Source organism: Anopheles funestus, chromosome 3RL (assembly GCF_943734845.2).
Source record: "Anopheles funestus chromosome 3RL, idAnoFuneDA-416_04, whole genome shotgun sequence".
Taxonomy (NCBI): Eukaryota; Metazoa; Arthropoda; class Insecta; order Diptera; family Culicidae; genus Anopheles; species Anopheles funestus.
The window spans coordinates 41,160,467-41,186,952 of NC_064599.1; the positions used below are offsets into that span (position 1 = coordinate 41,160,467).

General features: G+C 40.2%; 4 protein-coding genes across 9 annotated transcripts in view; 1 reads left to right on the forward strand and 3 right to left on the reverse strand.

The window, feature by feature from the left end:
- The window catches only part of LOC125768815 (mucin-5AC), a 107,173-nt gene extending 96,082 nt beyond the window's left edge, over window positions 1-11,091 (reverse strand). The window contains exons 1-2 of one of the 4 annotated variants that reach the window (XM_049436972.1): window positions 11,043-11,091; window positions 8,668-8,802 (exon numbers count right to left, since the gene is read on the reverse strand). The gene's annotated coding sequence lies outside the window, so the exon portion shown is untranslated. Of the gene's footprint in view, window positions 1-8,667; window positions 9,623-10,749 lie in introns of all 4 variants that reach the window. The other 3 variants (XM_049436971.1, XM_049436970.1, XM_049436973.1) reach the window with 3 other exon arrangements.
- A 4,105-nt stretch (window positions 11,092-15,196) lies between these two features.
- LOC125771865 (activating transcription factor 7-interacting protein 1) lies at window positions 15,197-23,394 on the reverse strand. 3 transcript variants are annotated; one of them, XM_049442976.1, is made up of 5 exons: window positions 23,287-23,394; window positions 18,612-20,775; window positions 18,265-18,362; window positions 17,555-18,180; window positions 15,197-17,283 (listed from the first exon to the last, which is right to left on the reverse strand). In XM_049442976.1, the coding sequence occupies exons 2-5, from the start codon at window positions 20,751-20,753 to the stop codon at window positions 16,868-16,870; spliced, it is 3,282 nt and encodes a 1,093-aa protein (XP_049298933.1). In that variant the 5' UTR covers window positions 20,754-20,775; window positions 23,287-23,394; the 3' UTR covers window positions 15,197-16,867. The 3 variants fall into 3 exon arrangements, with proteins under 3 accessions (XP_049298933.1, XP_049298930.1, XP_049298931.1); XM_049442973.1 differs by having other exon boundaries at window positions 18,265-20,775; XM_049442974.1 differs by lacking the exon at window positions 23,287-23,394 and adding an exon at window positions 20,955-21,071 and having other exon boundaries at window positions 18,265-20,775.
- Window positions 23,395-23,552: 158 nt separating this feature from the next.
- On the forward strand, window positions 23,553-25,192 carry LOC125771906 (transmembrane protein 223). Its single transcript, XM_049443065.1, has 2 exons — window positions 23,553-24,779; window positions 24,848-25,192. Exons 1-2 carry the CDS (start codon window positions 24,374-24,376, stop codon window positions 25,141-25,143), a joined length of 702 nt encoding a protein of 233 aa, XP_049299022.1. The 5' UTR covers window positions 23,553-24,373; the 3' UTR covers window positions 25,144-25,192.
- LOC125771916 (H/ACA ribonucleoprotein complex subunit 3) lies at window positions 25,181-25,711 on the reverse strand. Its single transcript, XM_049443080.1, has 2 exons — window positions 25,458-25,711; window positions 25,181-25,385 (listed from the first exon to the last, which is right to left on the reverse strand). The coding sequence occupies exons 1-2, from the start codon at window positions 25,509-25,511 to the stop codon at window positions 25,245-25,247; spliced, it is 195 nt and encodes a 64-aa protein (XP_049299037.1). The 5' UTR covers window positions 25,512-25,711; the 3' UTR covers window positions 25,181-25,244.
- Window positions 25,712-26,486: the final 775 nt, after the last annotated feature.

The following is a 26,486-nucleotide window of genomic DNA, read 5'->3' on the forward strand; positions in this document are numbered from 1 at the left end:
ATAAATCAAACTTTCTACATATAAACATTGCCATAACAATTCGGCTTTTATGAGAGAAATGTCCTCAGCAAAAAAACAACTTCAATTGTGTTTATTCTAATAAATATTTACCTTGCCATGACGTCAGAACAATTTCAATTAAAAACGAATATACACAGCACTCCCTAGTCTCATATCCATGCCCTATCATTTGAACTTATTTCGAGCGGTCGAGGTCACACCATAATCAGCCTTCTTCAAAGTGGTCGCGCCCACAACCGCGGTGCGTCTTCATTAAAACTCGTTAATTATGGTTTTGCAATATTACTCAGCTTCTGCTTCTTTAGTTGACAACCAACACCATCGCACCAATCCATACATCCTAATCGAACCGAATCCACGCGTATCGTCCATTCCATTTCACACCATTTCCCTCTAATCGAGCTGCGTGGGTGCACTGCAAATATATAACCAAGTACGGTGGTAAAGTGGACTGTTTGACGGTAAATAAAGCTTCCTTCCAAGCGCTGGTGTCCGCAACACCCGCATTGCAGGGAATGGTAACACAATGTGAAGGTCGCGGCGGTGGTACAGAAATTTGCGACCAACATTTATTCGCTGCAAGCCTTCTGTTACTGATCGAGGCACGTTGCAACTTAGGTAATGTGGCGATTTGAAGACGACCCAGCAAAGGAGGGAACCTCTTCTGATCCCGCCACCGGTAAAGCGGTAAATGCAAATAAAAGGTAAAACCATTTCCCCATGCCGGTTAGCTTGGTTTGTGAAAGCTGGTGCAGGGTTTTCGCGATTTAAATGGATCATGGTATGGACCCGGTACGCACGGCAGGTTTCCCTAGCGATGATATATCCTTTAAGATCCTTCTTTGATAGCCCGGTGAAATTTTTAAGCTTCCTTTAGTGAAAAGCAACATTGAATAATGTTTTCGTATGGTTTATTCATTTTTATTCCATCTTTCGCTGGTACCAGAACTCGTGGCCACCAAGGGTAACATTTTTGCTGTGCGCCAAAACCGGAATCCAAGCTCCAAACGAATAAAAACAACGTTCAACCGTCAAGCAATAACACCGGCAGTCACGCTACACACCATCAACCTTGGAACTGAAATGGATTTACGCACGAATCCGCCAAATACCATCCACGAAGGCACATCAATTGATACTCATCATTTCTTGCCCGTGTCCTGATGCTATGGGGTAGCATGGGGAGCATAACAGCACAACATAAAGCTGCACACGAACATCCTTGACTTTCGATCGGAAAATCGTGCCGAGGGATTTTTTCCCGGAAACGAGCCTTCATTATTCGCACAACGATGACGTTCTGCTGCTGGGTTCGCACAGTTAACAGTAAAAAGCGTGAAGGGGGTTGAGCTTCACCAGTGCGCTCAAACGAGTACCATTTGCTATCCCCGAAAAAAGTCATGAAAAGTAAATCTTCGTTTTGTTTTGCTTAACGAACCTGCAAAAATGATAAGCGTAGTTACACGGGTGTTGCTTTACAATAAGCAAACGATTTTTATAGCTGATGTTTCGTTTTCGTTTTTCTCCACTGCTTCAAAAGCACTACGGAGAGTAATGCGGAATGACTATGGTTTACTGATGGGGAGTGATTCTTATCGTACTTTTGTTACTTCTGTCCCTGTGTGTAAGTCTTTGTTCTTCGTAATGATCCATATTGCATAGGGCGGTGGGTTGAATTAAAGGACGCATCAACGATTTGTTTGGCAAACAGTCAACAATGTAATATTGATGTTGATTGGGATGATTCATTGGGACCCTTTAAGGAGAACAAGTGTTTATGTTAGAAAATAGAAAAACAAAAAAAAAATACACGCCAATTGATGTAAATGATCCACTCCACTCCTTCGTATGTGTCATACACGATGACTCATTTTTTAAATTCTACTACCATGCGGATAATTGATTTTTATGTGAAATAGGTACTAAAATTTATATTATTTCTTCTACATATATCCATCTCTGAGTTTTAATAGGTAATTAATTTTCTGGCATGTTCTTTAATTTGGAAAAAATCAAATCTAACAAATTATTAACGATTTTTTTTATTAAAATATACCCGAACCCAAATAGTAGCAAAAGGTATTTTGTATTCATCAAAATGGTTTTAAATTTTACAGGTGTAGGTCTATTGAAATATCACATATCCCAGCAGCTTGCCAATGACTTGAAGTTACGGTTAACAAAAAATATTCTATGCAAATCAATTTTTCTACTGATTAAGCAGGATTTTGGTACAGAACTGCTATAACGACCTTGCATAACTTTGTTGAAAAATATTACAGGGTTTTTCTATTCAGTTTAGACTAGCCACACACTTTTTCCTACTCGGCGCACTTGATTTTTAGCTAGCAGCATGTTTGTTTGCCTACCCGCGTCAAAAATCAAGTGCGCATAGCAGGAAAAAGTGTGCGGCTAGTCTAAACTGAATAGAAAAACCCTGTATTGTTCTACAATATCTGACACCTATCGAAGGCTGCATTATGAAAAAATATATCCAGTCCATTGCGAAAACATCTTGATATCATTTTACAAGAAATAAATATCTAAAACAATTTGCCTGAAGCTTAAAATCCTATCGGTACGGTAACAAAATCATCTGTGATAGCACGTATCGAGACGTCTTCTGACTATTTCTGTAGTTATTGCAAATAGCGTCGAGCTCTGGAATAATTTGCGCAGATTTCGTCAATAGCCTTTTAATTCATTCGAAACACTATCCAGATTTTGGGCGGCCCAGTGATGTACGTGATAAACGGCGCCGGTTCCACACGGCAGGACTGGGTATCAAATACCATCCGGACTGTCCCTCCATAGAAAGGACTAATCGGCTGCGTGGTAAAAGTCTAGTAAGCCAGAAATGGCCAGCATGACCTCTAAATGTCGTTAAAGCAATAATAGAGAGAATATCCAGATATCGCTCAGTATTATCAGTAGAAATTTCGTACAGTTAGAAAAATAATAATTCTACCATAAAAATCCTAAACAACGCACTTTGCTCAAAACAACTTTCCTAGCATATTATTAAATTAGAAGTACAGTGGAGCGCCGATTATCCGGGTACCTTTTATCCGGCTGTCCCATTACCCGTGCAGCTCGGAAATGACAGTTCCGAAGGAGAATTGACATATGAAATGCAAAACCGATGATGGCAAGAAATAAAAGCTTCAATAGGAAATTATATAATTTGCTCAAATTTGAAAAAAATAGATTTGATTAGCAAATTGTAAATAAGAAAATTAACATCTAGCTTTATAAAAAAAAGTATACCCATTACACACTAAACACTAATATTTATCAATAAAAGAGTTGTGCCTATTATCCGTGATATTCGCTTATCCGGCAAGGACTGAGTCCCGATGAGCACGTATAATGGGAGCTGCACTGTATGCTTTTCTTTGGTGATTTTGTGAAATTTTAAGTCAGTTTCACTTCTCCGTCTATTGCTGGTCTAGTAATTTCTTGTATTTTTTGTTTATGTTGAAGAAGAAAGAGAAGAAGAAACACCAGTTTTTTAACTTTACAAAAAAAAACAATTTCAACAATTCAATTAGTGACCTTTAAAAAAAATCAGTTAGTTTCAACTTCATTTATCAGTTCTAAATAATTCGGCACGTGTGGATTTAAAAAGTAGACGTTCCACTTTTCGACAACAAAGTATTTTAACAAATTTACCAATACAAAGTCGCAAAATATAATTAATACTTTTATCACTAGTACAGTGAAACAAGGAAAGTAACTGGTAGTAAAAGTATACTACGCCATTCATTTTACTAAAAATTTCCGATGGAGCAGTATTTTCATTTCATTTCATTTATTGATTACTGTATGTCTGCCGTACGAGTGCACATAGAATACTTAAAGTAACTTAAACATAATATAAAATTATAAAACTAACACTAAGACAAGACGTGAAATTTTTTGGAAGTAAAGTTACAGAAGCTCAATGATCAGGATGGAGAGGATAAGAGAGAAATCTAAGGTATAGATAACAGTCGGAGTGTGGCATCTGAATTGTAATATCAAAAACACTGTCGCTAATTTAATTCAATTCTATATCCGATTCGAATCACAACCTTCGGTGAAGTAAATCGAAAATTATTCATTGCAGACTCAAAGTTATTAACATTTTTTTTCATTACTGTTATTATGTACTTATTATATATCAAAAAACCAACCCATAATATTCATCTAATAAACTCTACCTTTCAGAGCGGGTACATATCAATTGAAATAAAAAACTTCTTTCCCTGTATAACATCGAAGAAAGCAGAAACAATTTCAACAAGCACACGCAAAATTCCTATTTTCTCTTTGCGTCTAAACGTACGCTCACGCTAAAGACTTGCAGGCAGTATTATTTTTGTCCTTCTGCTTGGAGCTCGGTCACGAGAGAACCGAGGTCCAGTTAAAGGATAATTTATGTATCACTGGCAACGCTCCATTGTATCCATCGCTAATATGGTACGAAAGCCAAGGAAAGCTCACACTCCAGTCCAGTCCTTCACCACCGAACCTTTTACCGGACACATTTTTGGTTTGCTCACGTTCGGACGGAAACGAAAACCAGCTCCCGGATAGTGCAGCACTCCGGGAAATGAGTCATGCGGAAAATCGATACCGGTAAATAGTTTATGCTGAGTTTAAAACCCCCAACTGGAGGTCAAACTTGATCGCTGCACACAGCCACGCAGCAGTGGCGCGGGCATAAAAAGTGCAAATTCATATAGTAAATGGGGTATGGTATTTGAAAATGGGTGTAAAGTTACACCTTAATACCATTAAGTGTGCAGCAAAGTAAGTACGAGTCAACATAATCCTTTTGCGGAACCGCTCGCACAACTGTCTGCCTCGTGGTGTTTGCCCCTTTTTTTGCTGTGGCAGTGAAGCAACCAGACCAGATGGCACTTAAGTGTTTAATAAACACCTTTTGCTACTAGAACTAGCGTTCCGAATGACATTCCGGCACCAGCGCACTTGTAGAGTATCTGAAGGTATTTTTTTTAGTTGTTTTTCGTTTTCCCCGTAGCCCAAAAGAAGGAACACAGATAAAAGTATCGTCCCGAAGCACACCGAACCGAGTATGGTTCAACTGAACTTCTTTCCCAAAGAAATGGGCTCATAAAAGATGCAGAATTTAATCTTCACATCAAACTCCCACCCGTCCGAAGGGAAAAACGGAAGATCCAAAGGGGTGTACATTGCCAATTATGCATGCCGGAGCGGTGAATTCCAAATAAAACAGAATCACCATGTGAACAACACACATACACACACACTACTTATACGATCGATCAATTAAACCATTGCAAACGAAAAGCAGAATATTTGTATTCTTTATGCCACAACCACTAAAATATGCTGTTCACATTTTGAGAATACTTTAGCAAGTAAAGTGGAGCAACCAGATGAAAATAAACATGAAAAAGCTACACTGTTTGGAAGTTATCCAACTAGTTTATGCATCGCGTCGTGCTTTTTAATCAATTGAATGCATTTAAAGTGCCCAGTTTCAGAGTCTGATCGCAACATAAAACTTAAAAAAAAAACAACACACACACACAATTTTCTTTGTTTCAACATTTATGAATGTGTAAATAGGACAGCTGAGGGGGGTTTGAAGAGAGCAGATATAATTCCTTTTACAATTAAAGTTTCACCAATGTTGTGCAGATTTTCATCAACTCTTTTTCTTTTCCAAAGAAAAATAATCCAACCCGAAATACTTTTTTATTTTGCATAATTGCACTGGAACAGACTTTTCTATTAGTAATCGCTAAAACAAAAACAAAAAGCTTATGGCAAACAACACATCTAAATGCATGCGGCCCTCATCGCACTAAAAGTGGTACAGCTAAGTGAATAAATTATGAATTGCCAGCAGCACGCCTAACACCGGTTCTGATGTCGTTCGCTAATTCATTCGCTTCATTGCTGGCACTGACGGGGCCATCAACATTTTGGCACACGTACAAAATACGTAGAAACACGGGACTGATAGCAAGCAGCGGCATCAGAGGCCCTTGATTTCGATCCAGCTGTGGCCATCGCTGTACAACAGATTGATGCAATTTCTAGTAACCCACATCGCTCGTAGAAGAAGAACGATGAATTATTGTCCTTTCTTACTGGGTCGAAGGGATGCGAGGCGGATACGCAAAATGGGTGGTGCATGAAGGATGAGCGGCAAAGAGCGGCAATAAAAGTCACTTAAATTAAAATCAAGCCGCACCGAGCTGTCAACGACGATTTCGGTAACAACGCGACTCTCCACTGAGCCACGATGCCACATTTTCCGGTGACACATTCTTCGTGTTCCGCTCGTGGGGTGTTTATTGGAATATCTTTGCCACTCTACGAAACCCTCTCTCGGCGTTAGCCCAAAATTCTTCGCCCACTGTGGGGTTAGCCGATTTCCCGACGAAACAACAACTGTAAACCAGGCATGAAAAAACAAACTGCTTACACATTTTTCTTCTTTTCGGTGAAGTGAATAATTAATCAAAAATATCCTAACGTTGGAGAATTGGAGCAACAAATCGGCCCCCACGCTGGAGGCCTGACCCGTTCTGTTAGCGTCGTGTGCAAGACATTTACATAAAACAAAATAATGCCATCGCAAAGCTCCGAGCGGTATGCAAAATGGGAATCACATCCAGGAGCAGTGAATGAAAGAAAGAAGAAAAAAAACGGAATCCGAAATGGAAAGCTAGTGAGGAATGTTGTCGCGTTGCGACGATTTTTCTCACTTTTCACTTACGACCCTACACGTTTCTTTAGCGCTCTCTTTTTTTATTTTTGGGGTAGTTCACATGTATCAGTGGTAGGGTACATGGTAAAGATTTGATTTGCATTCGGCGAGAGGAAGGTCAAAAAATCGATCATCGTTTTACGGATAACAGGGTGAACAATATGGGGAAGGAAAGGAACGGTGGGGGGTTTGGAGATTTGGAAGATATTTATCCTGCGGCTTGTGTGAAAACTTTAGATGCCGCCTGCCTTTACACATTTTGGCTGCGTTTGATTTGGTAATATAATTTTAAACAACAACTTTTGAAAGCAAGGCAAGTGAAATCGATCAATAGTAAATATTAGGCTCCATTCCATTTTTTCAAATTTACCTTAGAACGGCCAGGCCATATGTCTTATATTCTATAATATAATGTTTCTTTTTTACAAATACAAGTACAAATACATTTAATACTTAAAAATATTACAACTTAAATTACTCATAGTCATAAATTGAATTCTGAATTCTGTGTATTTTCCATTTTATGCTGTGCTGGGCAGTAGGTAATCGTTAGCAAGTAATTCTTTCGGTCGTTGGACGGATAGTATATGCTGTTACAAAATTTACACTAATTATAGCAAGCTTCCCTGTTACCGACAGCAACAGCGACTTACTGTCAAACTTCGATAACCGAGACGCGTTCGCGCACGGATTTAGGTTTCCCTTCGTTACAGACTGGCAGTCTCGCACCGGCGAAGGATACCGTCCATCAACGTTACGACACACGCGAAAGACGGCTTTGGTGTTACAAATTCACCAGAATTCCCATTTCCATGGCATCTCCGTTCAATACCTGGCACTGGGGTGCCACTTGTGAAAAACTTCTAACCTGCCTGTGCTAATGTAAGGGAGTTTTATTTATTTATTTATTTTACTTTTTTTTGCATTCTGCTGCCGAAAGCGATCTTTGAACTTTGGCATAAGCTCTGCGTATACCCCTTGTCGGCGACTCATTGGGAAGCGGATAGGCTTCAACCAGAGCGTCTTTAAACAACGTCGATTAGTTCAACAGCAAGAGTGATTTTTATGTTATTTTAATGAGCTGCTTGCTCGTAGATGAGTATGACTATATACCAATCGATTGAAAATGATTTGCTGGAAAGTATTTTGACGGGTTTCATTGAAAGGGAAAGTAAAAACATGCTGACGACATTTGAAACGAAGTGGTAAATGAAACCCTTCATAGAAATGAATTTCTGAGCACCAAAAAAATTTTAAGAATAAACGTGTTTTTTAAAGTCAAAGTCCTGCTAGGCATTTATGTTTTCATGACGTAATTCACTCTCTTCGTGGTTGTAACCCTTTTTAGTTTGAAATGTATTCCTTGTAATAGTTTACTAAACTTTTTTCATCCCATATAACCACTATGGATGAAGTGGTAGAGGAGATATGAGCAAAAACCTACGATGTGCGATTTGACCGAATGTGAAAACATGAAAGAATGAAACCTCCCCAATATACCAAATTATTATCATTATTGTAAAAAAAAATCATTTGATTTAAAATAATACATTAGAAACTACGTTACGCTTGGGAAGTTTAAAACTAGCGAACGTTTCATTTATTAAAAATATGGAACACTTAAAGCATATTCATTAAAAAAATACTTTAATTTTCTTAATTCATTTGATCTTTAAATAAAGTTTCAAGTAATGTACATTAATGACACATTTAATAACAATAATATATAAATGTGGGCGGACATGTAGTGTATTTGGTAGGGGTACCAGTCTTTACTATCCTGCTACGGGTAAATAATGTCAAGAAAGCAAGAAATGGCAGACCACGACCTTCCTTGAGGTTGTATTGCTCCATGAAGAAGAAATAAATAAATGAAATAAAAACAAATCATTACTCACCTTTATATACTCCATACTGACGATTTTTCCGAGGCCATACTAGCTTACAAACTACCGTAAACAATCACGTTGCATACACTAACATACTTTTTATACACCATAAACTGAACCGTGCGGCCAAATACTAACACACCACTATTGTAGAAAAAGTAGTAGTAAACTTGTGAATAAATTCAACAAACTATGTTCGCACGACACAGATGATCGATTTGCTCACAAAACACGATAAATAAACGAAAAAAAAAGTCGCAATCACTACTAGCAGGGATAACCTTATGGGTAATTAATCAACGTAACTCGAGCAGCCTGAAACAGGATCGTAGATCCTGAAGGACCTGTGCCGGAATCGATAGGTAACAACCGCAAAATTGGGAAAACTACCCACATAATATACGCATGCTTCTTTGTTTTGTTTCCATTTCTTGGCTTATGGTGAGGCTAAGTAAAATACGACCGGTAACTGTTCACCGAACATTTATAGCTCACAAGTTCCGATGACTACTCCAGGCACGGGTGCGGGTACGGGTGTATACACCGTGGAAACCGATCGGCTTTTAATTAGGGAAATTAATTTTCTTCCGAGTTTCACTGGGAACACCATTCGCCATTTACAAGCGCCGTTCACCCAAACCGGCCAACAGCAATACAATGACTTGCTGCAAATGTGGCGTAATAATGTATACACAGTAATTTTTTTTACTAATCGCAACGAAAAATGATACTTTTGAACGCCATGCCGCGTGGTACCTTTCGGACGAACTAATCCACGACGATAGGGCTAGACGACTAAAGTTGCTAGTCAACGGCATCAACCTACTGCATGTGCCTCACAATACTCTGAAGTCCTGCCTGCTTAGATTTTGAGGATTTTCTTTACTTTTCTCTCGCTCTCTGAACCGCACATCGATGTGCAGGGTTAATGGAATCATGTTGAACATCAAGTAGCCAGGAATTTCTGGATGATATTGAACCAAAATGAAAAAAGAAAAAAAAACTCGATTGATGTTGTTCTATTGCATTCTTTTAAATTCAACCATATTTGCTATTCGTAACTCTTTTCGTCTTAATCGCATATTAGATTTCGATTTCAGCTCATCAACCCTGCAACATTCTATCCTCTGTACAATTTTCTCTTGTTTTGATACTGCTGCGGTGGAAAACTTTTCTCCTTCGCTCTCATAATTGTTCCGGGAAAACTCTTTCAGACAAACAGGGAAATGTGCAAGTTCTTCATCTGATGTTTTGTAATATCGAACCTTGAAATGCGGCATTGCTTTGAGAGTAACAGAAGGTAGGCAATAAACATCAAAGACACTCGGAGAGAGAATAATTGGATCTTTCCGGCAAATGGCGGGAAACAGATTGGAAATTAAACCCCACATTAAAGAAATGCCATGCTTCATGTCTTGTTTTCTTTAGTTTATATTATTAAACTGCACTTTTTCTGAGAGACATTGTAAAGCTACTATAATAATAACTGCACTGGTGATTATCCCCATTTTGATCTAATTGTTCTACTCTTGGTAACAGAATATAAATACGTTTGTAAACAAGTGCACAACCTCAGCTCATGCAAATAACGAACACCGACTAGACGCGGTTCCTTGTACCTAATCAAATGGATGAACGATTCAGTATGAAGAACTAACAACTGAGCAGGAGTAATGGATTCGAATCATCCTAATACGGCTACCATCAAGGACTGCAATAGTCTTTCTGCTACAATATCAAACACAGCAGCATTTCACTAGGTGAACGTATGGAAGAGTTTTTTGTTTGTTTGTTTTTGGCTCGTGTCACAATGAGGATGAAGCTGTGGCTAATCGGTTTCGTGGGCATGAGTGTCGTTGCAAATCAATGGTCTTAAATTACAGCGGATGCGCGATACCAACTGCAACGAAAGGTTTCACGATATATACTTGGTTTAAGGCTATGATTTGTTATGCGTTGGACTACAGACTCAGGACAGCGCCATAGAAGTACTACATTACTTTTCACTATAACAAAGTTTAAACTCCACTATCAAACGATACGAATGATTAATATGCAAGTAAACAAACAGGATGTTTGATCGATACTTACATTTCATTCGAAAATGTAACCAAATACATCCACAGCTCTGCCACTGGTTTCGGTCATTGTTTTTGCTACGGTATTCAACGTAACATTTCTGAACACATATATTTTCTAAACACATAACACTCGATCGTAAACAGTTCCTTTGCTTGCAATTCTTCTATTTTACATAAAACATCACAAAACATGTTCGCGTTCAAACGGTTACTGTTGCACAAGTATCTTTTGTAATATTTCTGAAGTTTGAGATAACTAATGGATTAGAAACAAAACTTTAGTATCACAAATTGCAACCATACCGGCTAGCGTCGGTCACCAGCAAACTGACTTTCACGAAGTGACATTTGCTGCATAAGGTTTATATACAATTTGCAAAATATTTTTTATTCTAACTTTTTGCACGTTGTATTCTATACATGGAGGGTAGTTAAAGGAAATGAAATAATAATTCCGTAGAGTAAACCATATATTCTCAGTTGTCGGTCTTTACGTTAGTGTGACCTTGTTGAAAGCCAAGGAAGCTGGAACAAACCCCATTGAAACCTGTAAACCATATACACAATGTAGCTGAGAACCCCTGGTTGTCAACCACTAGCTGGCAACACAGAATAGGTGACAGGAGCAAACGCAGGATAAAGACCGTCAATGCCGTCAATAAATAGTATCCGGCAACACGCGTTTTAGAGCACAGTAGCTGTAAGAAAACCTTTTATTAATTCATTTCCTTTACTTGAATCCTTACAATACGTAAATATACTACGATCTGGTAACAATCCAAGAAATTTGCGTATCAAATGAACCAAATGCAAATAAAGAGAGTTCACCTGCTTCAGCTTCCTTCACTGCCACAGAACAGCGTTCTTGCTCTCGTAAGACACTTCGTCCAATCTAAAGCAACATTGGTAGGTACGTGAAGTAATTGGGAGCAAATCCATACTAATGCAAACTTACCAATTAATGATTTTGCAATCAACAGTTATGTGTTAAGTGACGCAACTGGTGGCTACGTAATATAAAGGAAAATATTCATTACTCTTTCACTCCATGCAGCTTTGAGGTTTCTACCGTACAATTTTATAATCATTATTAATAGAATTTTATAATCATTACTAATAACGCCGCCTCATCAGCAGTGTTGAACAACAAGTTTAACGAGATATTTTGAAACGAATGATAACATTTTGTCTAGGCCGCGTTCGTTGTTACTCAGAATCGAATATCTTAATGTAGTGTGGTTACGCACCACCTGTTCATTGACTCCTAAACGGCCTACGACACCATAGATGAGACCGAACTATGGAACACCATGCAGCAGTACGGATTCCCAGGGAAGCTGGTACGGCTGTTGAAGGCCACAATGGATGGAGTGCAGTGCAAGGTGAGAGTATCGAACATGCTGCCGGGATCGTTCGAATCACACCGGGGTCTGAAGCAAGGGAACGGACTCTCCTGTTTGCTGTTTAACATCGCTCTGTAAGGTGTCATGCGAAGCGCGGACTTCGACATCCGGGGGCACAATTTTCACCCGTTCTCTCCAATTTCTCAGCTTCGCGGATGACATCGACATCATCGGACGGACATCTGCGGCGGTGTGCGACGCGTACACCCTATTGAAACGCGAGGCCGATAGAATTGGATTGAGGATCAATGCGACGAAGACAAAGTACCTGCTTGCCGGAGGCTCTGACCGTGATAAAACCCGACTCGGAAGCAGAGTATTAGTTGACGGTGACGATCTTGAGGTGGTAGAGGAGTTCTGCTACCTTGGTACGATCGTAACTTCGGACCACAACATGAGCAACGAAATTCGAAGGCTCATTGCTCAGGGAAATCGTGCATACTACGGGTTCCACATACTGCTGCGATCCAGAAGACTCCAGCAACACACGAAATGTATGATATATCGCACACTGATACGTCCGGTAGTCCTCTACGGGTACGAGTCCTGGACTCTGTTAACGGAGGATGCCAATGCACTCGTCATTTTCGAACGATGGATGCTAAGGACTATCTTTGGCGATGTGTGCGAGCAAGGCGTGTGAAGAAGGAGAATGGACCACGAGCTAGCTGAGTCGTTTGGCGTTGGAGATATCCTGACGGTTGTCAAAACCGGAAGGATACGATGGCTAAGGGTACGTGATAAGGATGCCGATCTCGTGCCCTACTAGGAAGGTGCTCGTCAGCGAACCGTTCGGCACGAGGAGGAGAGGAGCACAGCGAGCTCGTTGGCTGGATCAGGTGGAGTCAAACCTGTCGGAGATAGGAAGCAGCCTTGGATGAAGGAATGCAGCTCTGGACCGAGTGTCCTATAAACGGTTTGGTGATCTGGCCATGTCTTCGAGACGTATTGCAAATCCCCTTCTTGGCCTGCAACTCTGAGCAGGTCAATAAGGGGAAGAAGCGCTTTGATGTCTTGTAGATTATTATACCGATATTTGGCATATTAAGCATCCATCACCGACTGATTTGTAAACTACCTAGGTAAGGGTGTTTTACTCTGTGGTGGATTGCTTTTAACAATATTTTAATTCTAATCGAGTAGCCATCGGTTAAAGCAACTGGGGTTATATTTAATGTCGAATAAATGCAACCAGACTTAGTTTACTCTCAGAACGATTAACATGTCTTTCTATCTCTCCAACAGAGATGACCCCGACGTGGTCTGCAGATTGTTGTAAGTTCTCCTAATCCGAAAATTTGTGAACGAACATGTATATCGAAAACGTTTCCGAAGACGAAGACGATTAAATTACCGGAATTCTGGAAGACAGATACATCGTTGGGGTTTTCTCAAGCTGAAGCTCAGTATATGTTGTCCAATATTAATAAGGATGAAACAAAATTTTATCACATTGTCGCTAATCTCGACTCATTTGTGCTGTCATATAGCTGATTACCCTTAAACAGCCTCCTGCGATAGGAAAGTACGACGCAATTAAATAACGCCTCATCTGCAGTGGCCGCCCGTATGTCATCTCGACGACGCAACAATCGATATCTTCAATGAAAGCTGTTTTCAAACCGAGCAGAACCAACGGGAGTTTATCGTTGCGAATCGACACAGGTTAGCCATGTTTTAACGTTCGATAAGGCCATTAGATTCGGAATGGTACGTTATTCGTTATTCGTAGTACGAATACGAAGGGCCTTAAGAAGTCGCATCAATTCCATGAACAAAACGATTTCAAATGGTCGTCCTTGATCCGTCGTAATTATTTCTGGAACGACAAACCGAGATATCCAACTAGATTCGCAAAATCCTTTGGCAACGTTTTCTGTAGAATGTCTGCCAAAGGAACTGGTTCCGGCAATCTCCTAAACCGCTCGGTCGTCGTTTGTAAGTATCGTTTTCCATTTGACGTCGGAAGTGGTCCAACCAAATAGATGTGAACGTGTCAGAAACGGCTTTTACGAAGATCGGATTCGTTGGGGCAGATGTCTGACGATTCATCTTCGATCGTTGTGCAAATTCATTGATGAAGTTCGAGTAACCAGCTCTATGATTCTTTCAAGACAATCTAGCTGCGCTTTCGATAATAAATCGAAATTTACTGTTAAAGGAGCTGAGATATTGTTGACTAATTGTACCGGCAAGGGCGACAACACCAGTCAGCTCGATTTCCATACTTTCCTGGAATTCCTGGCGATTTTCTGGAACCTTCAAAGACGGCAACAACGGCATTCAACACTTCGTACCAATCAAAAACTCGCAGCATTCCAAATGATCGGTATTCGAGTTTCAAAGGATTTGCAGGCGCAAAAGCGTTTTTAGGCGAATCGATTCAGTTAAGCGGCCTCTTACACACCCCTACGAAGGACCTTTTCAAATTCTCGAAAGGCATGAAAAGTATGTGGACATAAATATGAACGGCGAAAAACGAAGAATTTCAATCGATCGTATAATGCCACCATATATCTGCGAAAAGGATTCGATTGAAGATGACGGAAGAACAAAAGTTACGCCATTCAGTCACCGTGCTCGGTTCTTGGCTGTAGAAGTCGGTAAGTTTCAACTGTAATACATATAGGTATTTCACTTGTGGTTAGGATAACAATTGGTACTAAAACGAATTACCTAACCATATACAATGGCTACTGAGATATTTTTCTAACATGCCGTTTGCTATGCTCGCAACAACCCGACTACTAGATTCTTAACATTGGCGTAACCGAAGGGACTCAGTGGTGGATTGCTTTTAGCAATAGGTATTTTACTGTTGAGAGAAATACCGTCACACAAAACACACTCGCAAACCTGTGCAACGGGGCCACCACCTACTCCGCCCGTTAGAACCGCTACTATGTGTGAAGCATATTAGCCACGGGGCCCCTTGGCAGCTCGGGGCCCCCCGCGGCCGCTTAGTACGCTTAGCGTTAGAGCCGCTGCTGAATGTAAGTAGATGTGCAATTGAGGTAAAAGACAATAAAATAAAATATTAAAAAAATACGGATGTATTGTAAAATACAACCATATTGGCTGTTGCATTTATTAAATTATTTATTGTTTTTAATAGTTTACAACGAAGGAACGCTGTCTATGATTGCCGATATCTGTACTACGGTTCAGTATCGCTAAGTGTACGTACGAACAAGTCTTGTAGACGCGTAGAAGAATAGTCGCAACTGACCTGACCAGGCTGGCACCATAAACGATAATGAGACACAATTCGTCGGTAGCTAATTTTAATAGATCCTTTCGCGCGTACATGCGCTCTTTTGTTCGCCAGGGGCATATACTAATTCCCTACGGTAAATTATTTAATTTTTAACTACCATTGAAAGAATTTTTCTCATCTTGATTTGCTGCTTATTTCACACAAAATGGATGAAGCGCAAAACGTGAACAATGGAAATATTAGGCGGAGGAAAATGTCGTCGATAAGTTAGTAGTCGCAGCATCAGCCACGAGTTAATATTCATTTAAAATAGTTTTAAACTATTTGCGCAAAGATATAAAAGGAAATCGATATTTGGGTACCACACCAATTACCGCAAAAAAAAACTAAGATGGATCGCATTTGTACCTGCAAAGTATTTTATCCAAATGGTGTAAAAGCATCCAATTTTGAAATAGATATATATTAATTCCATTTATTTAAAAATGTCCGCGTTTAAACCGAACAAAAATGGCGATGACTGGCGACGGTAAATGGGTCTAATTGGACCATGTTGTGAAGCCATTCAACCGGTGTTTAAACTAGGAATAACAGTAACGATGGGACTGGAAGAGAAACATTTACTATTAGTTGCTTCCGTATGACCAAACAAAAAAATCACATTGCTATTTGGTACAGGAAGCTTAGAAATGTTTTAATGCATCCATTTTGGACCTGGCCCCAAACTATTACTACCTGTTTTCCTATCGTTGTAAAACTTCTCGGTGTGATAAGAAATTGGGATAATTGAAAGATTATGCAATCGGCTACTAAATTTTTTTGACAAAAAAAGATCAAGACTTTTATAGGAGAGGCGTTATGCAGTAATCTTCAAAATGGCAATTAGTGGTACAAAAAAGAGGTACATTTTATCCAAAACCGCACAATCCGAAACATCTTAACTGATGTCAAAGGTGTCACGCAATAACCATGAATTCTTCTCCTGACCTTGTAATACAAAAAGGGAAAATACACCTTTCGTTTCGTAGAGGCAGCTTCTGCTACACGAACTTCTGCAAAAATTGTTTCTGTATGATCCTGAAGGATCAAATGAATCAAATTGGTTTATTTACAAAACGAACGATAAATAACTCACTTCACGCTTTACCATATTTGTTCAACGCTTTACCGTATTTGCAATTTTAATTTCAAACGAAGATGGCGTTCAGGGTTATTTACACGGCATAGCAATGCAAGCGACTACGAAAACAATCGCAGCAGATGACATCTTAACGGTTTTAGAAAATACACCAATAGCATCAGGCTTAGGCAAACTCAAGCACATGATATCATGTGCTTCCAATTTCTAGTAATTATGCCATCTGCTGTGATAATTTTTTGCGTAGCCGCTTTCGTTGTTTTATCACCCTATGAACTCCTATATTTTTGTTCATTCGGTGCAGAGCGAACACTATTTTATGATCTTAATATTATGCTGATTCTACAGTTCGACTGGTTGGACAGTTAATTCAAATATTGGACACGTTGGTATCATTCCAGGTGCGCGGCTCACAGAACTTCCCTACTCGTTTGTGTACGTCGATTGCCCGCACAGCAAAATAATACCTTTGTCCTTCATGGAACTGCGTCAGAGTTACAGCCATTGGCAAAAGCAGAGCTTTCACATCTCCAACATGTCGCCATTGTTCCGGAGACGTGGCGCTGGAAAGCTCCTGATATGCGTAGATTTGATACGTTTCGATATCAGCATGAAGATCCGTAAGCGTTGGCATTGTCCACGAAATTACAATACCAGCTTGAACATTATTGACGCATATCGATGGCTGGGGAGGTGAAACTTTCCATGTCGGATCGCTGGGTTGTGGTCCTGGGAGCGGAAGTGGTGCCAGTAGTGGCTTGATTACCACACGCTTTCTTGTAGCATCTATCAAAAGAAAAAAAATCTTTTAATTCATACATTCATTCTGAATTTGCTTGGGATTTGTGTATTTTACACAAAATAATTAAAGAGATACTGACTTAAAATTTGCACACAGAGTAATGGAAACAATTTATTTCATTACATGTCACGAAGTGCATTCAAATCTCAAATCGCATCTCAAAGAAAAATCTTGCTCACTCGGCGGCTCCTATCACAAAACATTCATTTTCAGGGCATTCGTACTTAGGTAGGTATCACTGTATATCTTTCTTACCTGTTGGTGCAGCCTGAAGACGTGGCAAGTTGCTACTGCCGTTAGGATGACGCAACGGCGGAAGTCCATTGCTGCTACGATTCACATTTGGGGGCGTCCGAACTAAAACGTTGTTGAATTGATTTATACCTCCAACTGAAGTACTGCTAGCGGCCGCAGGAACAATCGCACTACCATTAATTGTACTGGTCTTCGGTTGAATACGAACAAACTGATTGGAAGAACCCTGCATACTTGGATTGGTTGAAATAGGTAGCGTTGATGCAAACGAACCACTGTGGGAAGTTTTCATCCGTTTCTGCTGCATGGACGAAACTAAGGTGCTTCCCTTGCCAGTCATATCATCCTCGTCAGTCAAATCGATTAAAGAATCATTCACTGTAGGAGCGACCGTTGTCGTTGGTTGGGTGTTTGATTTTATCTCAGACAACTGTACTGTTGCCGAGTTTGTCATAGCAGCAGTAGCTCGCGTGCCACCGATGGGAACATTTTGATAGCTTTGGGAAACTGGCATTTGAACATTCGCATTCAACAGCCGGCCCTGTTGAGTGATCGATCTTTGCCGAGCGGCAATATCCGATGCCGATCGGGTAGCACAATTTTCTGTGAGCGGCAGATCAGTACGACTGGTAGGAAGAATTGGGTATATAAAAAAAGAAGATAACTAACAAACGTTATTTAACAAAAAGGGTTGCGAGGTAATTACTTACACACTAATTTGGGCTTTTCGTTGTGCTTGCTGACTTTGCTCGTGAATCTGTTGTACTAACAGTTCCTGCTGCTGTCTAACCTGTTTTTCTTGCTGTGCCTGTTGATACGGAGACAAAGGTGGTCTTTTAGGAGTGAATTTGTGAAACTTTTTGCGCACCGGATTATCAATTCCTCCCGCAATACTGTTCCGGTCCGTGCCGGTTTTTTGCGAAGCGCTGGCAAATGTGCTAGTGTTGGCAATGGGCACACCAGGCCCATCGTTGGTAGGCACAGCAGCGGATTTTACTGTATTGCCCGAAGTTATGTGTCCACTGGTCGTTATTGCGCCGTTGTTATGTTTACCAACCTGAGAATTCAGTGTTCGTATCATCCCATTTGCCGTAGCGCTGTTGTTCGGAGTGATGCGCGCAGTTACTATGGGCGATACATTATTTGAAAGCTGGGAACGATTCATAGGCGTCAACGCGTTTTCCTGTCCACCAGAAGGCTGTTGAGTAATTTTGTTTGCGAGTTCACTTGGTTTAGTCTGGGCCCTGTTTTCAATAGCACCATTCGTCGATACTGTCGCCTTGGCAGGCGGATTCTTTCGTTTTTCGGGGACCATTCTTGAAAAGTTCGATCCTTTATAAGAAGGTGCCATTTCAATAGCGGGTCGGGATACTTGCAATCCAACTGCGCGAGTTATTTTCACTGGTGCAACAAAACATGTGGATCGCTTCTTCATGTCATCTACAGCCCTTTCCGCGACTAACTTTAGACCTTCATAGTGACTGGACATATCGACTATGGTACGCTCGTATCCTTGGAGCTTTGCCGACTGTCTCTTAACTATCCTGCGCAATTCCGCGTTTTCCGACTGATGAACGATTGCCTCGCTTAATTTTTGTAAAATCAATTGCTCCAAATCAGAGCGAGTCATCTGTGTTATCGGTTTGCTAAATCGACGCAAGAACTCCATCGCCATTGGTTTGGTTTCCATGTTTTCTTCTGCAGCTGGTGGTTTTGAATCGTCGACCAGACTTTTGACAGTCGTATCACTATTTTGATCCATTTGTGAGTTATTGTTTTGTGGTTCATCTATTTTTTTATCTTTCGTATCTTGTACTTTAATGCTGTTCACATCCGTCTCGTCCTCATCATCATCTATTACCAACACATCAGGAATTACTGAACTTTCCACGGTTTGAACATTTTTCTGAGCGCCTACTGCGATACACTCTTTCTTTTGTGGATCACCATTTAGCAAGTCGCTGCTGTCAATCATCGTGTCACTGCTACCTGTCATGTTAGATTGCGATTTGCCTTCAAGGGAAACAGGTGCCGGTTTCGGATCAACTGGTGACAAATCTTTGTTAGTTTGCGCAGGTAAGTCCAATTGCTCTTTTCGTGAGCATAAAGCATCCGTTTTCTTTGTGATTTCTTCAGATGGTTTTTCGTTTTGTACAATATCGTTCTCTATACTGCGAAACGAAGATTCAATTGATCCAGCTTTCGAATCCGATTCAGGTACAGATACCATCGACCGGGCCTTTTTTCTTGGCGGTTCTATACATTCTAACATGTCATCTTCATTGTCATGACAGTTTAAAGCATTTGCTTGCTCTGTTTCGTTCGAATTGCGGTCTGCACCACTACCGTCATCACTGCATTCCGTGTTGTTACTGCCAGTGCGATGTTCATCGATGTCCATCTCCTGTTGCTTTTCTTGTACATTAGCCATTTCCTCGAGTAAGCATTCATCATCCACAGCAAGGGTATCCATTTGAACGCAGTCTTCAACCGGCTCATCGGCATCCAGATTTATGGCTTCTTTCACGACCTCGCTTTGCGTACCATCGACGGTGCTTTTGGTAGTCTTTTCGGCATCGGCTGTTGTATCCGCGTCTTTAGAGTGCAAAGTTCCCTCTGCCAATTCTTTTTCCGCATTCGATGAAGCATTTTGCGATGCAAAAGCTTCCTCCTGAGCCTCAAGCAACGATTCAAGCAGTTCCTGAGCTGTCATTTCGGAACTAGGTTTAGTTAGTGTCGAAGGTTTCACTACTGACAGAGTTGTCCTTTCACTGCTCCCCTCGTTAACGCCAGAATCTTCCGCACTGGATGCACCAGTCAAATCGATGTTGTCCACCACCGAAATGTCTGCCTCATCTACTGCCGCCGGCAGGGCAGATGTTTCTTCTTGCGTTACCAACGTGGAGGAACATGTAGTTGTCTCTGTTCCAGTATCAGCACATGTATCGTTCGCCTTCACGACCGCAGTTGTCTCGATGGGCGATATGCCCGAAATTTCATCGGTCTGATTTTCTTCATCCAGAGCGTTGGATGGATCTTCCTCTTCGCTATCGCTTATGAGCAAAGGTGGCAAATCGTCATTTTCCCGTTCGATCATCGCTGGGGACTTATCCGTAACTTTCTTATTGCGAGATTCTGAATCCAACTCGGCTTGTTCATCGCCGGTTGTGGAGGTAACCGGCTGGTCCACATCCATCATTATTTCAGCATATAAGCTGTAGCTGCAAGAGAAACATAATAAACCATCAGACACGGACTTGTTTCACCACCGCTCGCAGCTTCTGGAGATGTGTGTCAGTTGAAGATTTCATCTAACGGTGCGAACTGTGCAACTGGCAGAGCAGAAATAATTCTGTTAAGTAAACTATCAAACATTTTTCACAACAAATAAATAACTAACTTTTTTCAGCCACCAACAACTTTGCCTCATGCGTTCGCGCGTCGTCGACTGTGTCAAACCACAATTCCAGTTTGGGCCCTCCATTAAGCGTGAGCAGGTAGGTTGCTGAACTCCCATCTCTTTCAGCCAGACCGCGAGAGAAAAGAGCGATATCGACATGACGGGTGAGTTGGTAGTTGTGACATCCTATACTCGCTTCCCCTACCAGGCAAAGGACAAGAGGAAGGTCTACCCCGGGTACTGATCTATAGGTGGTAACCACCCTTTCCTTGTTTAAGTAAATCACAGCATACAAGATATATAATACTACCTTATGCTATACAATAGTAGCAACGGATAAACATATTGCGCTACAAGAATGATCGCTATACTCAGGCACAAAACAAAGCAGAATTGAACATTTTTATGTATGCAAAGTTGGTAATAAAATACATTCCTAGGAAAGTAGTAACTAATTTACATACATAACATTTGTCTGTGCGTCCTAATGTCGTTCATTGATACTTTAGCGTGCGCCGCATTACGATAACAGAGATTATATCCTTTCACGATCCTTCCATGGATCGTGTCCAGAAGAAGAGTACGCCTGATTGCAGCGAAAAAAAAACGTTAGTTTGCACCAAAGTACGAAACGTCACGCCATTCCAACATTTCATCACGACTCGCGGAATAATTGTCTGAGTGTTCGTAGAGCTAACATTTCACGAACACATTCAAACGAAAATCTACCACAATTAAACCATCGTCGTCTTAAACTACAAATAAAAATCTGTCTCAAAACAGCGCAGAGCACAAGTTCGTGTGATCATTAATTTCAACAATACAAAAAAAAAACGAGATTCATTCCAGTTTCCGCCCTTCCAAACTATTAGCTAGTTTTCAAGAGGTCAAATATGTACAATACACCTTCACGAAATCAAAATGGCTGTGGTGCGGCGGTATTACGCCCATACGTAATATAAACGCAAACACCCATACATAACACGCTTTGGCATATTGGCGGCAAAGAGTGAGAATCGCTTTACTATCTCGCAGCATGAAATTGTATAGCGATTTACGAAAATATCATGACATATAAATTCCATGGTTAGCAACAACAATTGCTTACACGATTACTTTAGCATATTTGCCTACATTCTTCTACACAAAAGCCATGTTTGTATGTACGTGGCAGTGTGGCACAAAAACCACTGTACATCAAGCTAAAAAAAAGTGTTGCAATCTCTAGGGATGTACGGCAAAAGCAAACTACATGATTGATACTATCGATAGGAATCAAAACATTCGCATATAAAAAAAAAACAATGAGCAATTGAGGGAAGAAGCAAGATTAGAACTTGAAATGCAACATTAAAGAACAGATACAGTATAACCATGTTCTCAAAAACATACAAAACTCATGCAGATTTCAATACTAAAACCATTGCGAATGAGAAAAGTACATTCATCGAGCCACTGTCGTACTGCCGATGGTTGGTATGAAGCCGCGATACTGTTAGCCATTCTATTCTGCCAAAAGTCTTTAAAGTTAAGCAAGGAGAGACTATTCTATGAAAACCAATTATTTGCTATAGGGACGGCATAAGTAAAGAACCAGTAAGCAAGAAATATAGAATTATACTCAGAAATGACCGACATTGTATCTACAAACACAACAAACTCTCACCAGCTCAAGGGACCCCACACGGGAGAGGGAGGAAAGAGAAGCGTTGGATAGAGAGGAAACCACCAACCAAGCCCGGTTTCCTTTGCGATAGCTGTGCTCGCAAACACCATGTGTGTCCGTAGGTTAGTGCGATGTGTGCGTGTTTTGGCTTCACGCACACTCGCGCGCGCTTCTATTACCTGCTTGTATCATCAATACGGTGTATTATACAAGCAAATGATGATACTCCGCTTATACGAGATGAACCCTATATAAGCTTTAGCAGGAAATGGTATAGTTTCCCTATAGCGGAAGTTATTTGTATTATGTAGAAATGATTAGCAATGGTGTGCATACACGTACAATGTGTAGATGTTTGTTTTTGTAAACATGATAGATTAAATGATTAATATCAATTGTTGATCTGACCCATATTGATACATGTTGGCATGAGCAGGTGTTTGTTATAACTTATTATAACTATTGTTATTAAGCTATATCGCTCTTATTCATAGTAGCACAATCAATGTACATAAAAATGAACAAAATTAACTAATTAAAATACAGGTATACCATATGAAATCGGTATGGCCTATATTGAAATATGTCCATGTAAGTGCGAGCATTAGACTATAGAGTGCGACATCATTAAGTTGTATTATAATAGAATCTAATATTGGTACTTACTTAATAGTATCTTCGGATCTGCTAACTTCTAATCTGCACTAAACTTGCACGTCCGCACTGCACAAAGGCTACACGAACACTAATGAAAAGTGATACTGAAATATTTTTGTACAGTTTTTTTCTCCTTACTTTTTGCAGAGAGTGCAAAAAAAGAAAGAAAAAAAACCGCTTTGACAGCTTGATTCATCAACTCTCTCACTCTCTCCCGAACTTTCTCTCTTTGTTTCTCTCGTGCTCTCTCGCTGCCCTGCTTACGCTCTTTGCTCTTGTTTTAACTTTTATTATCGACCTTTGATTTCATTTAGTGATCTTCACAAATAATTGTTCACTTAAAAGTACAGATACTAGTAAGCGACAACCAGACAACTTTTCCTACCAAGTAGAAAGTATCCTCTCTCCTACTTGGCTTCTTTGATCTACAAATTGTTTCGTTGAAGTGCTTAATAACATTAATCAAAATGGCTAGGTTCTTGTTTTTCTTTGGAAAATTAATATATGTTATCGATTATCTGTTTAAAACTATGATACATGGAATAGAAATTATTTTCTTTTGTTTGGATCTGCGAATGTTTTGTTTTGCATATAGATCATTGGGGCACTGCACACCAGCGGTTCAAATGTAATTGTGTCAAAAACTCTGATTGGGTAGTCTACTCGTCTCTCAGTTTCTTTACCTATGCATCTCTTCAATCATATAATTGTTCTATAGCTAATCCATTTGTTAAAAGTCCATTCCAGACTTTAGTTTAAGTTTATTAAACCAATCCTCATTACCAAATTCAATGTCAAACAGTATCGCCCGCAATGACATTGCACCCCTACTATCAATAATCGCCGTCAGGTAGCTGTTTGATTTTAATTATTTTGTTTTATTTTACAGTGCCGCGTAAAATTATTTTGTTGTTTACTGTATCAAAAATTCTCAACATTCAATTTCACCTAATGTCATTCCGGTTGGCCGTACCCACTATCTGTATGCCGCATGCAGGGGCGAATTGTTGTCTAAACATAAACAAACTTGATGTCTTCAAAATGCAGTTAGATAACAATCGTTTTGTTGGTACCATTTAGGAAAGCAATAGAAACCATGATTTTAAGGCTTCTCTCGTATCCCACCAGTCGCTTTGGAAAATCTATCACCAGTCTGGCCAATGTACGAAACTGGTGTCCAGCTCCGGGGAATGCATTTCGATCCACCGTATGTCGGCAACAGTCGACACAAGTGTCGGCAAACCGTGTGTATGATGTGAATACCAAAGTTCCAAAGGATGTAATGCTGTTTAAGTACGAGAATCCGCGATTCTTCAAAATGCTGAACATTTTCGCAGTGTCGCAGTTTCTCTTCTGGGGTTACCTATGTCACTTTTCATACACCACCCTCAAGGACGCTCCCGTACAAGAAGATGGAAAGGAGGATCTTCCATGGTATAAGCGGGTGAATTTGGGCGAAAATAAATATCGCAATGGTATTGCCATCATGTGCTTTTTCATAGGTAAAAACTGCCCAGCATGGATTGAATGAGAGCAAAGAGGTTAACGCTGGAATTCATTATATTCGCAGGTTACGGAGTCTTGTTCGCTTCGTGGATTTTCACATTACGATCCGTGCGTTACTTGGTGCTGCGGAAAGGTGGCGATAAGGTCAGCGTGGTCACGTATGCTCCTTTTGGAACGAACCGCATCATGGATGTTCCACTAAAGTATGTTTCTGCGCAAGAGTCTAGAGAAGCCGCTCGTGTCACGGTACCGGTAAAGATAAAAAATCGGGCATTGTTTTACATGCTAGATATGCGAGGTGAATTTACAAACCACAAGCTTTACGATTACACGGTCGGATTAAGCCGGAAGCTTAAATGATCGATAGGAGAATGAAAAATAAACATCCACAAGGAAATTACATTTTAAATTCAGGTATTTATTTTTAACATTAGCAGTGGAATTTTGAACGTTTCAGCTGATCAGTATATCGGTTCTGGTTTTTGCGTAAGCATTAATCCAAAGCGCTTCTTGATGATGATGCGATAGCGCGAGTACTTATCTTCCGGAGAAAACCTTGCCGGATGTGCCGATTGTGTCGGCTTCCCAACTGCGTTGTTTTTCTGTAAATAAGAGGAGAAAAGGTTAGAAAACTGATGCACAATGAACCGTGTGCTAAAGCGCATTCTTCTTACCTTCAGTGTGTAAACTCGTTCACCATTTTCGTTTAAATCGTACATGAGATACATTTTGATGCTTCAAAGGACTGATCCGTTCCAGTAGGTGCGTTAGTTCTTTTCTGAATGCACGTGCGCGTTGTTTACGTTTCGTTCGTTTGACATTTACCTTTTTTCGCCCGATTGAGCGAGCTTGCTAGAGTAATGGTGTGACAGATGGAGCGAGTACAAAACGGGCGAACAGCTAGTTCGCGTGTAAACGCAAATTGCTGGATTTAAATTTAATACTGGACTTAAAAGATCTAGAAATTCCGATTCAAATCAAATAAACAGACCAATTGTGCGGCATCAAAAGAAAGATGGGGAGATAACGGTCGTGTTTCTTATTGTTCTTGAATTGATTCAGTTTATTTCCATATTTGCTTTTGTGCAACTTTTGCTGCACAGTTGATAATCGCTTAAAACTTCAAGTCTAACTTCTTCCATGAATCTCGTGGGGAAAAATGATAAAACAAATATACATACACGAATATCATACCGTTTAAAAACAAACATAGAGCCCAATTATGTCTAAAGCTAATGCAAACTATTATCCCCGGTACATGGAACATGGAAAAAATGGAACTCACAAAATATACAAAACAAATCTCCTGTCTTCTACACAGCTGCTACTAAACTATATAATAAAATCATCAAAACTCAATCTGCGTTGCTCTCTGGGGCCGGTTACGCTTCTTTCGCTGATAATCACTAAGCTGGCGATAGCCATCTTGTTCCATGGCTCTGCCGAAGTTAAGAAACCTCCAATAGTTTGATCTTATTCCGATTTTTTTGTCAAGCGTTTCCAACGTGTTGGGCTTTGTAAAACCGGTTCGGTGTTTAGTGATGTGTTGTTTATCCGGTCTTTGGTTGCAGGATTTTGTCGAACAGAGCCTTTTTAAACGATCCACAATTCCCTCAAAAGTAGCTACTGAGAATGTTACGAATCTTATTTTAAAATAACATTTCCTTAAATACAGTACACTCCGCTACTAGGCGCAGAGCTGT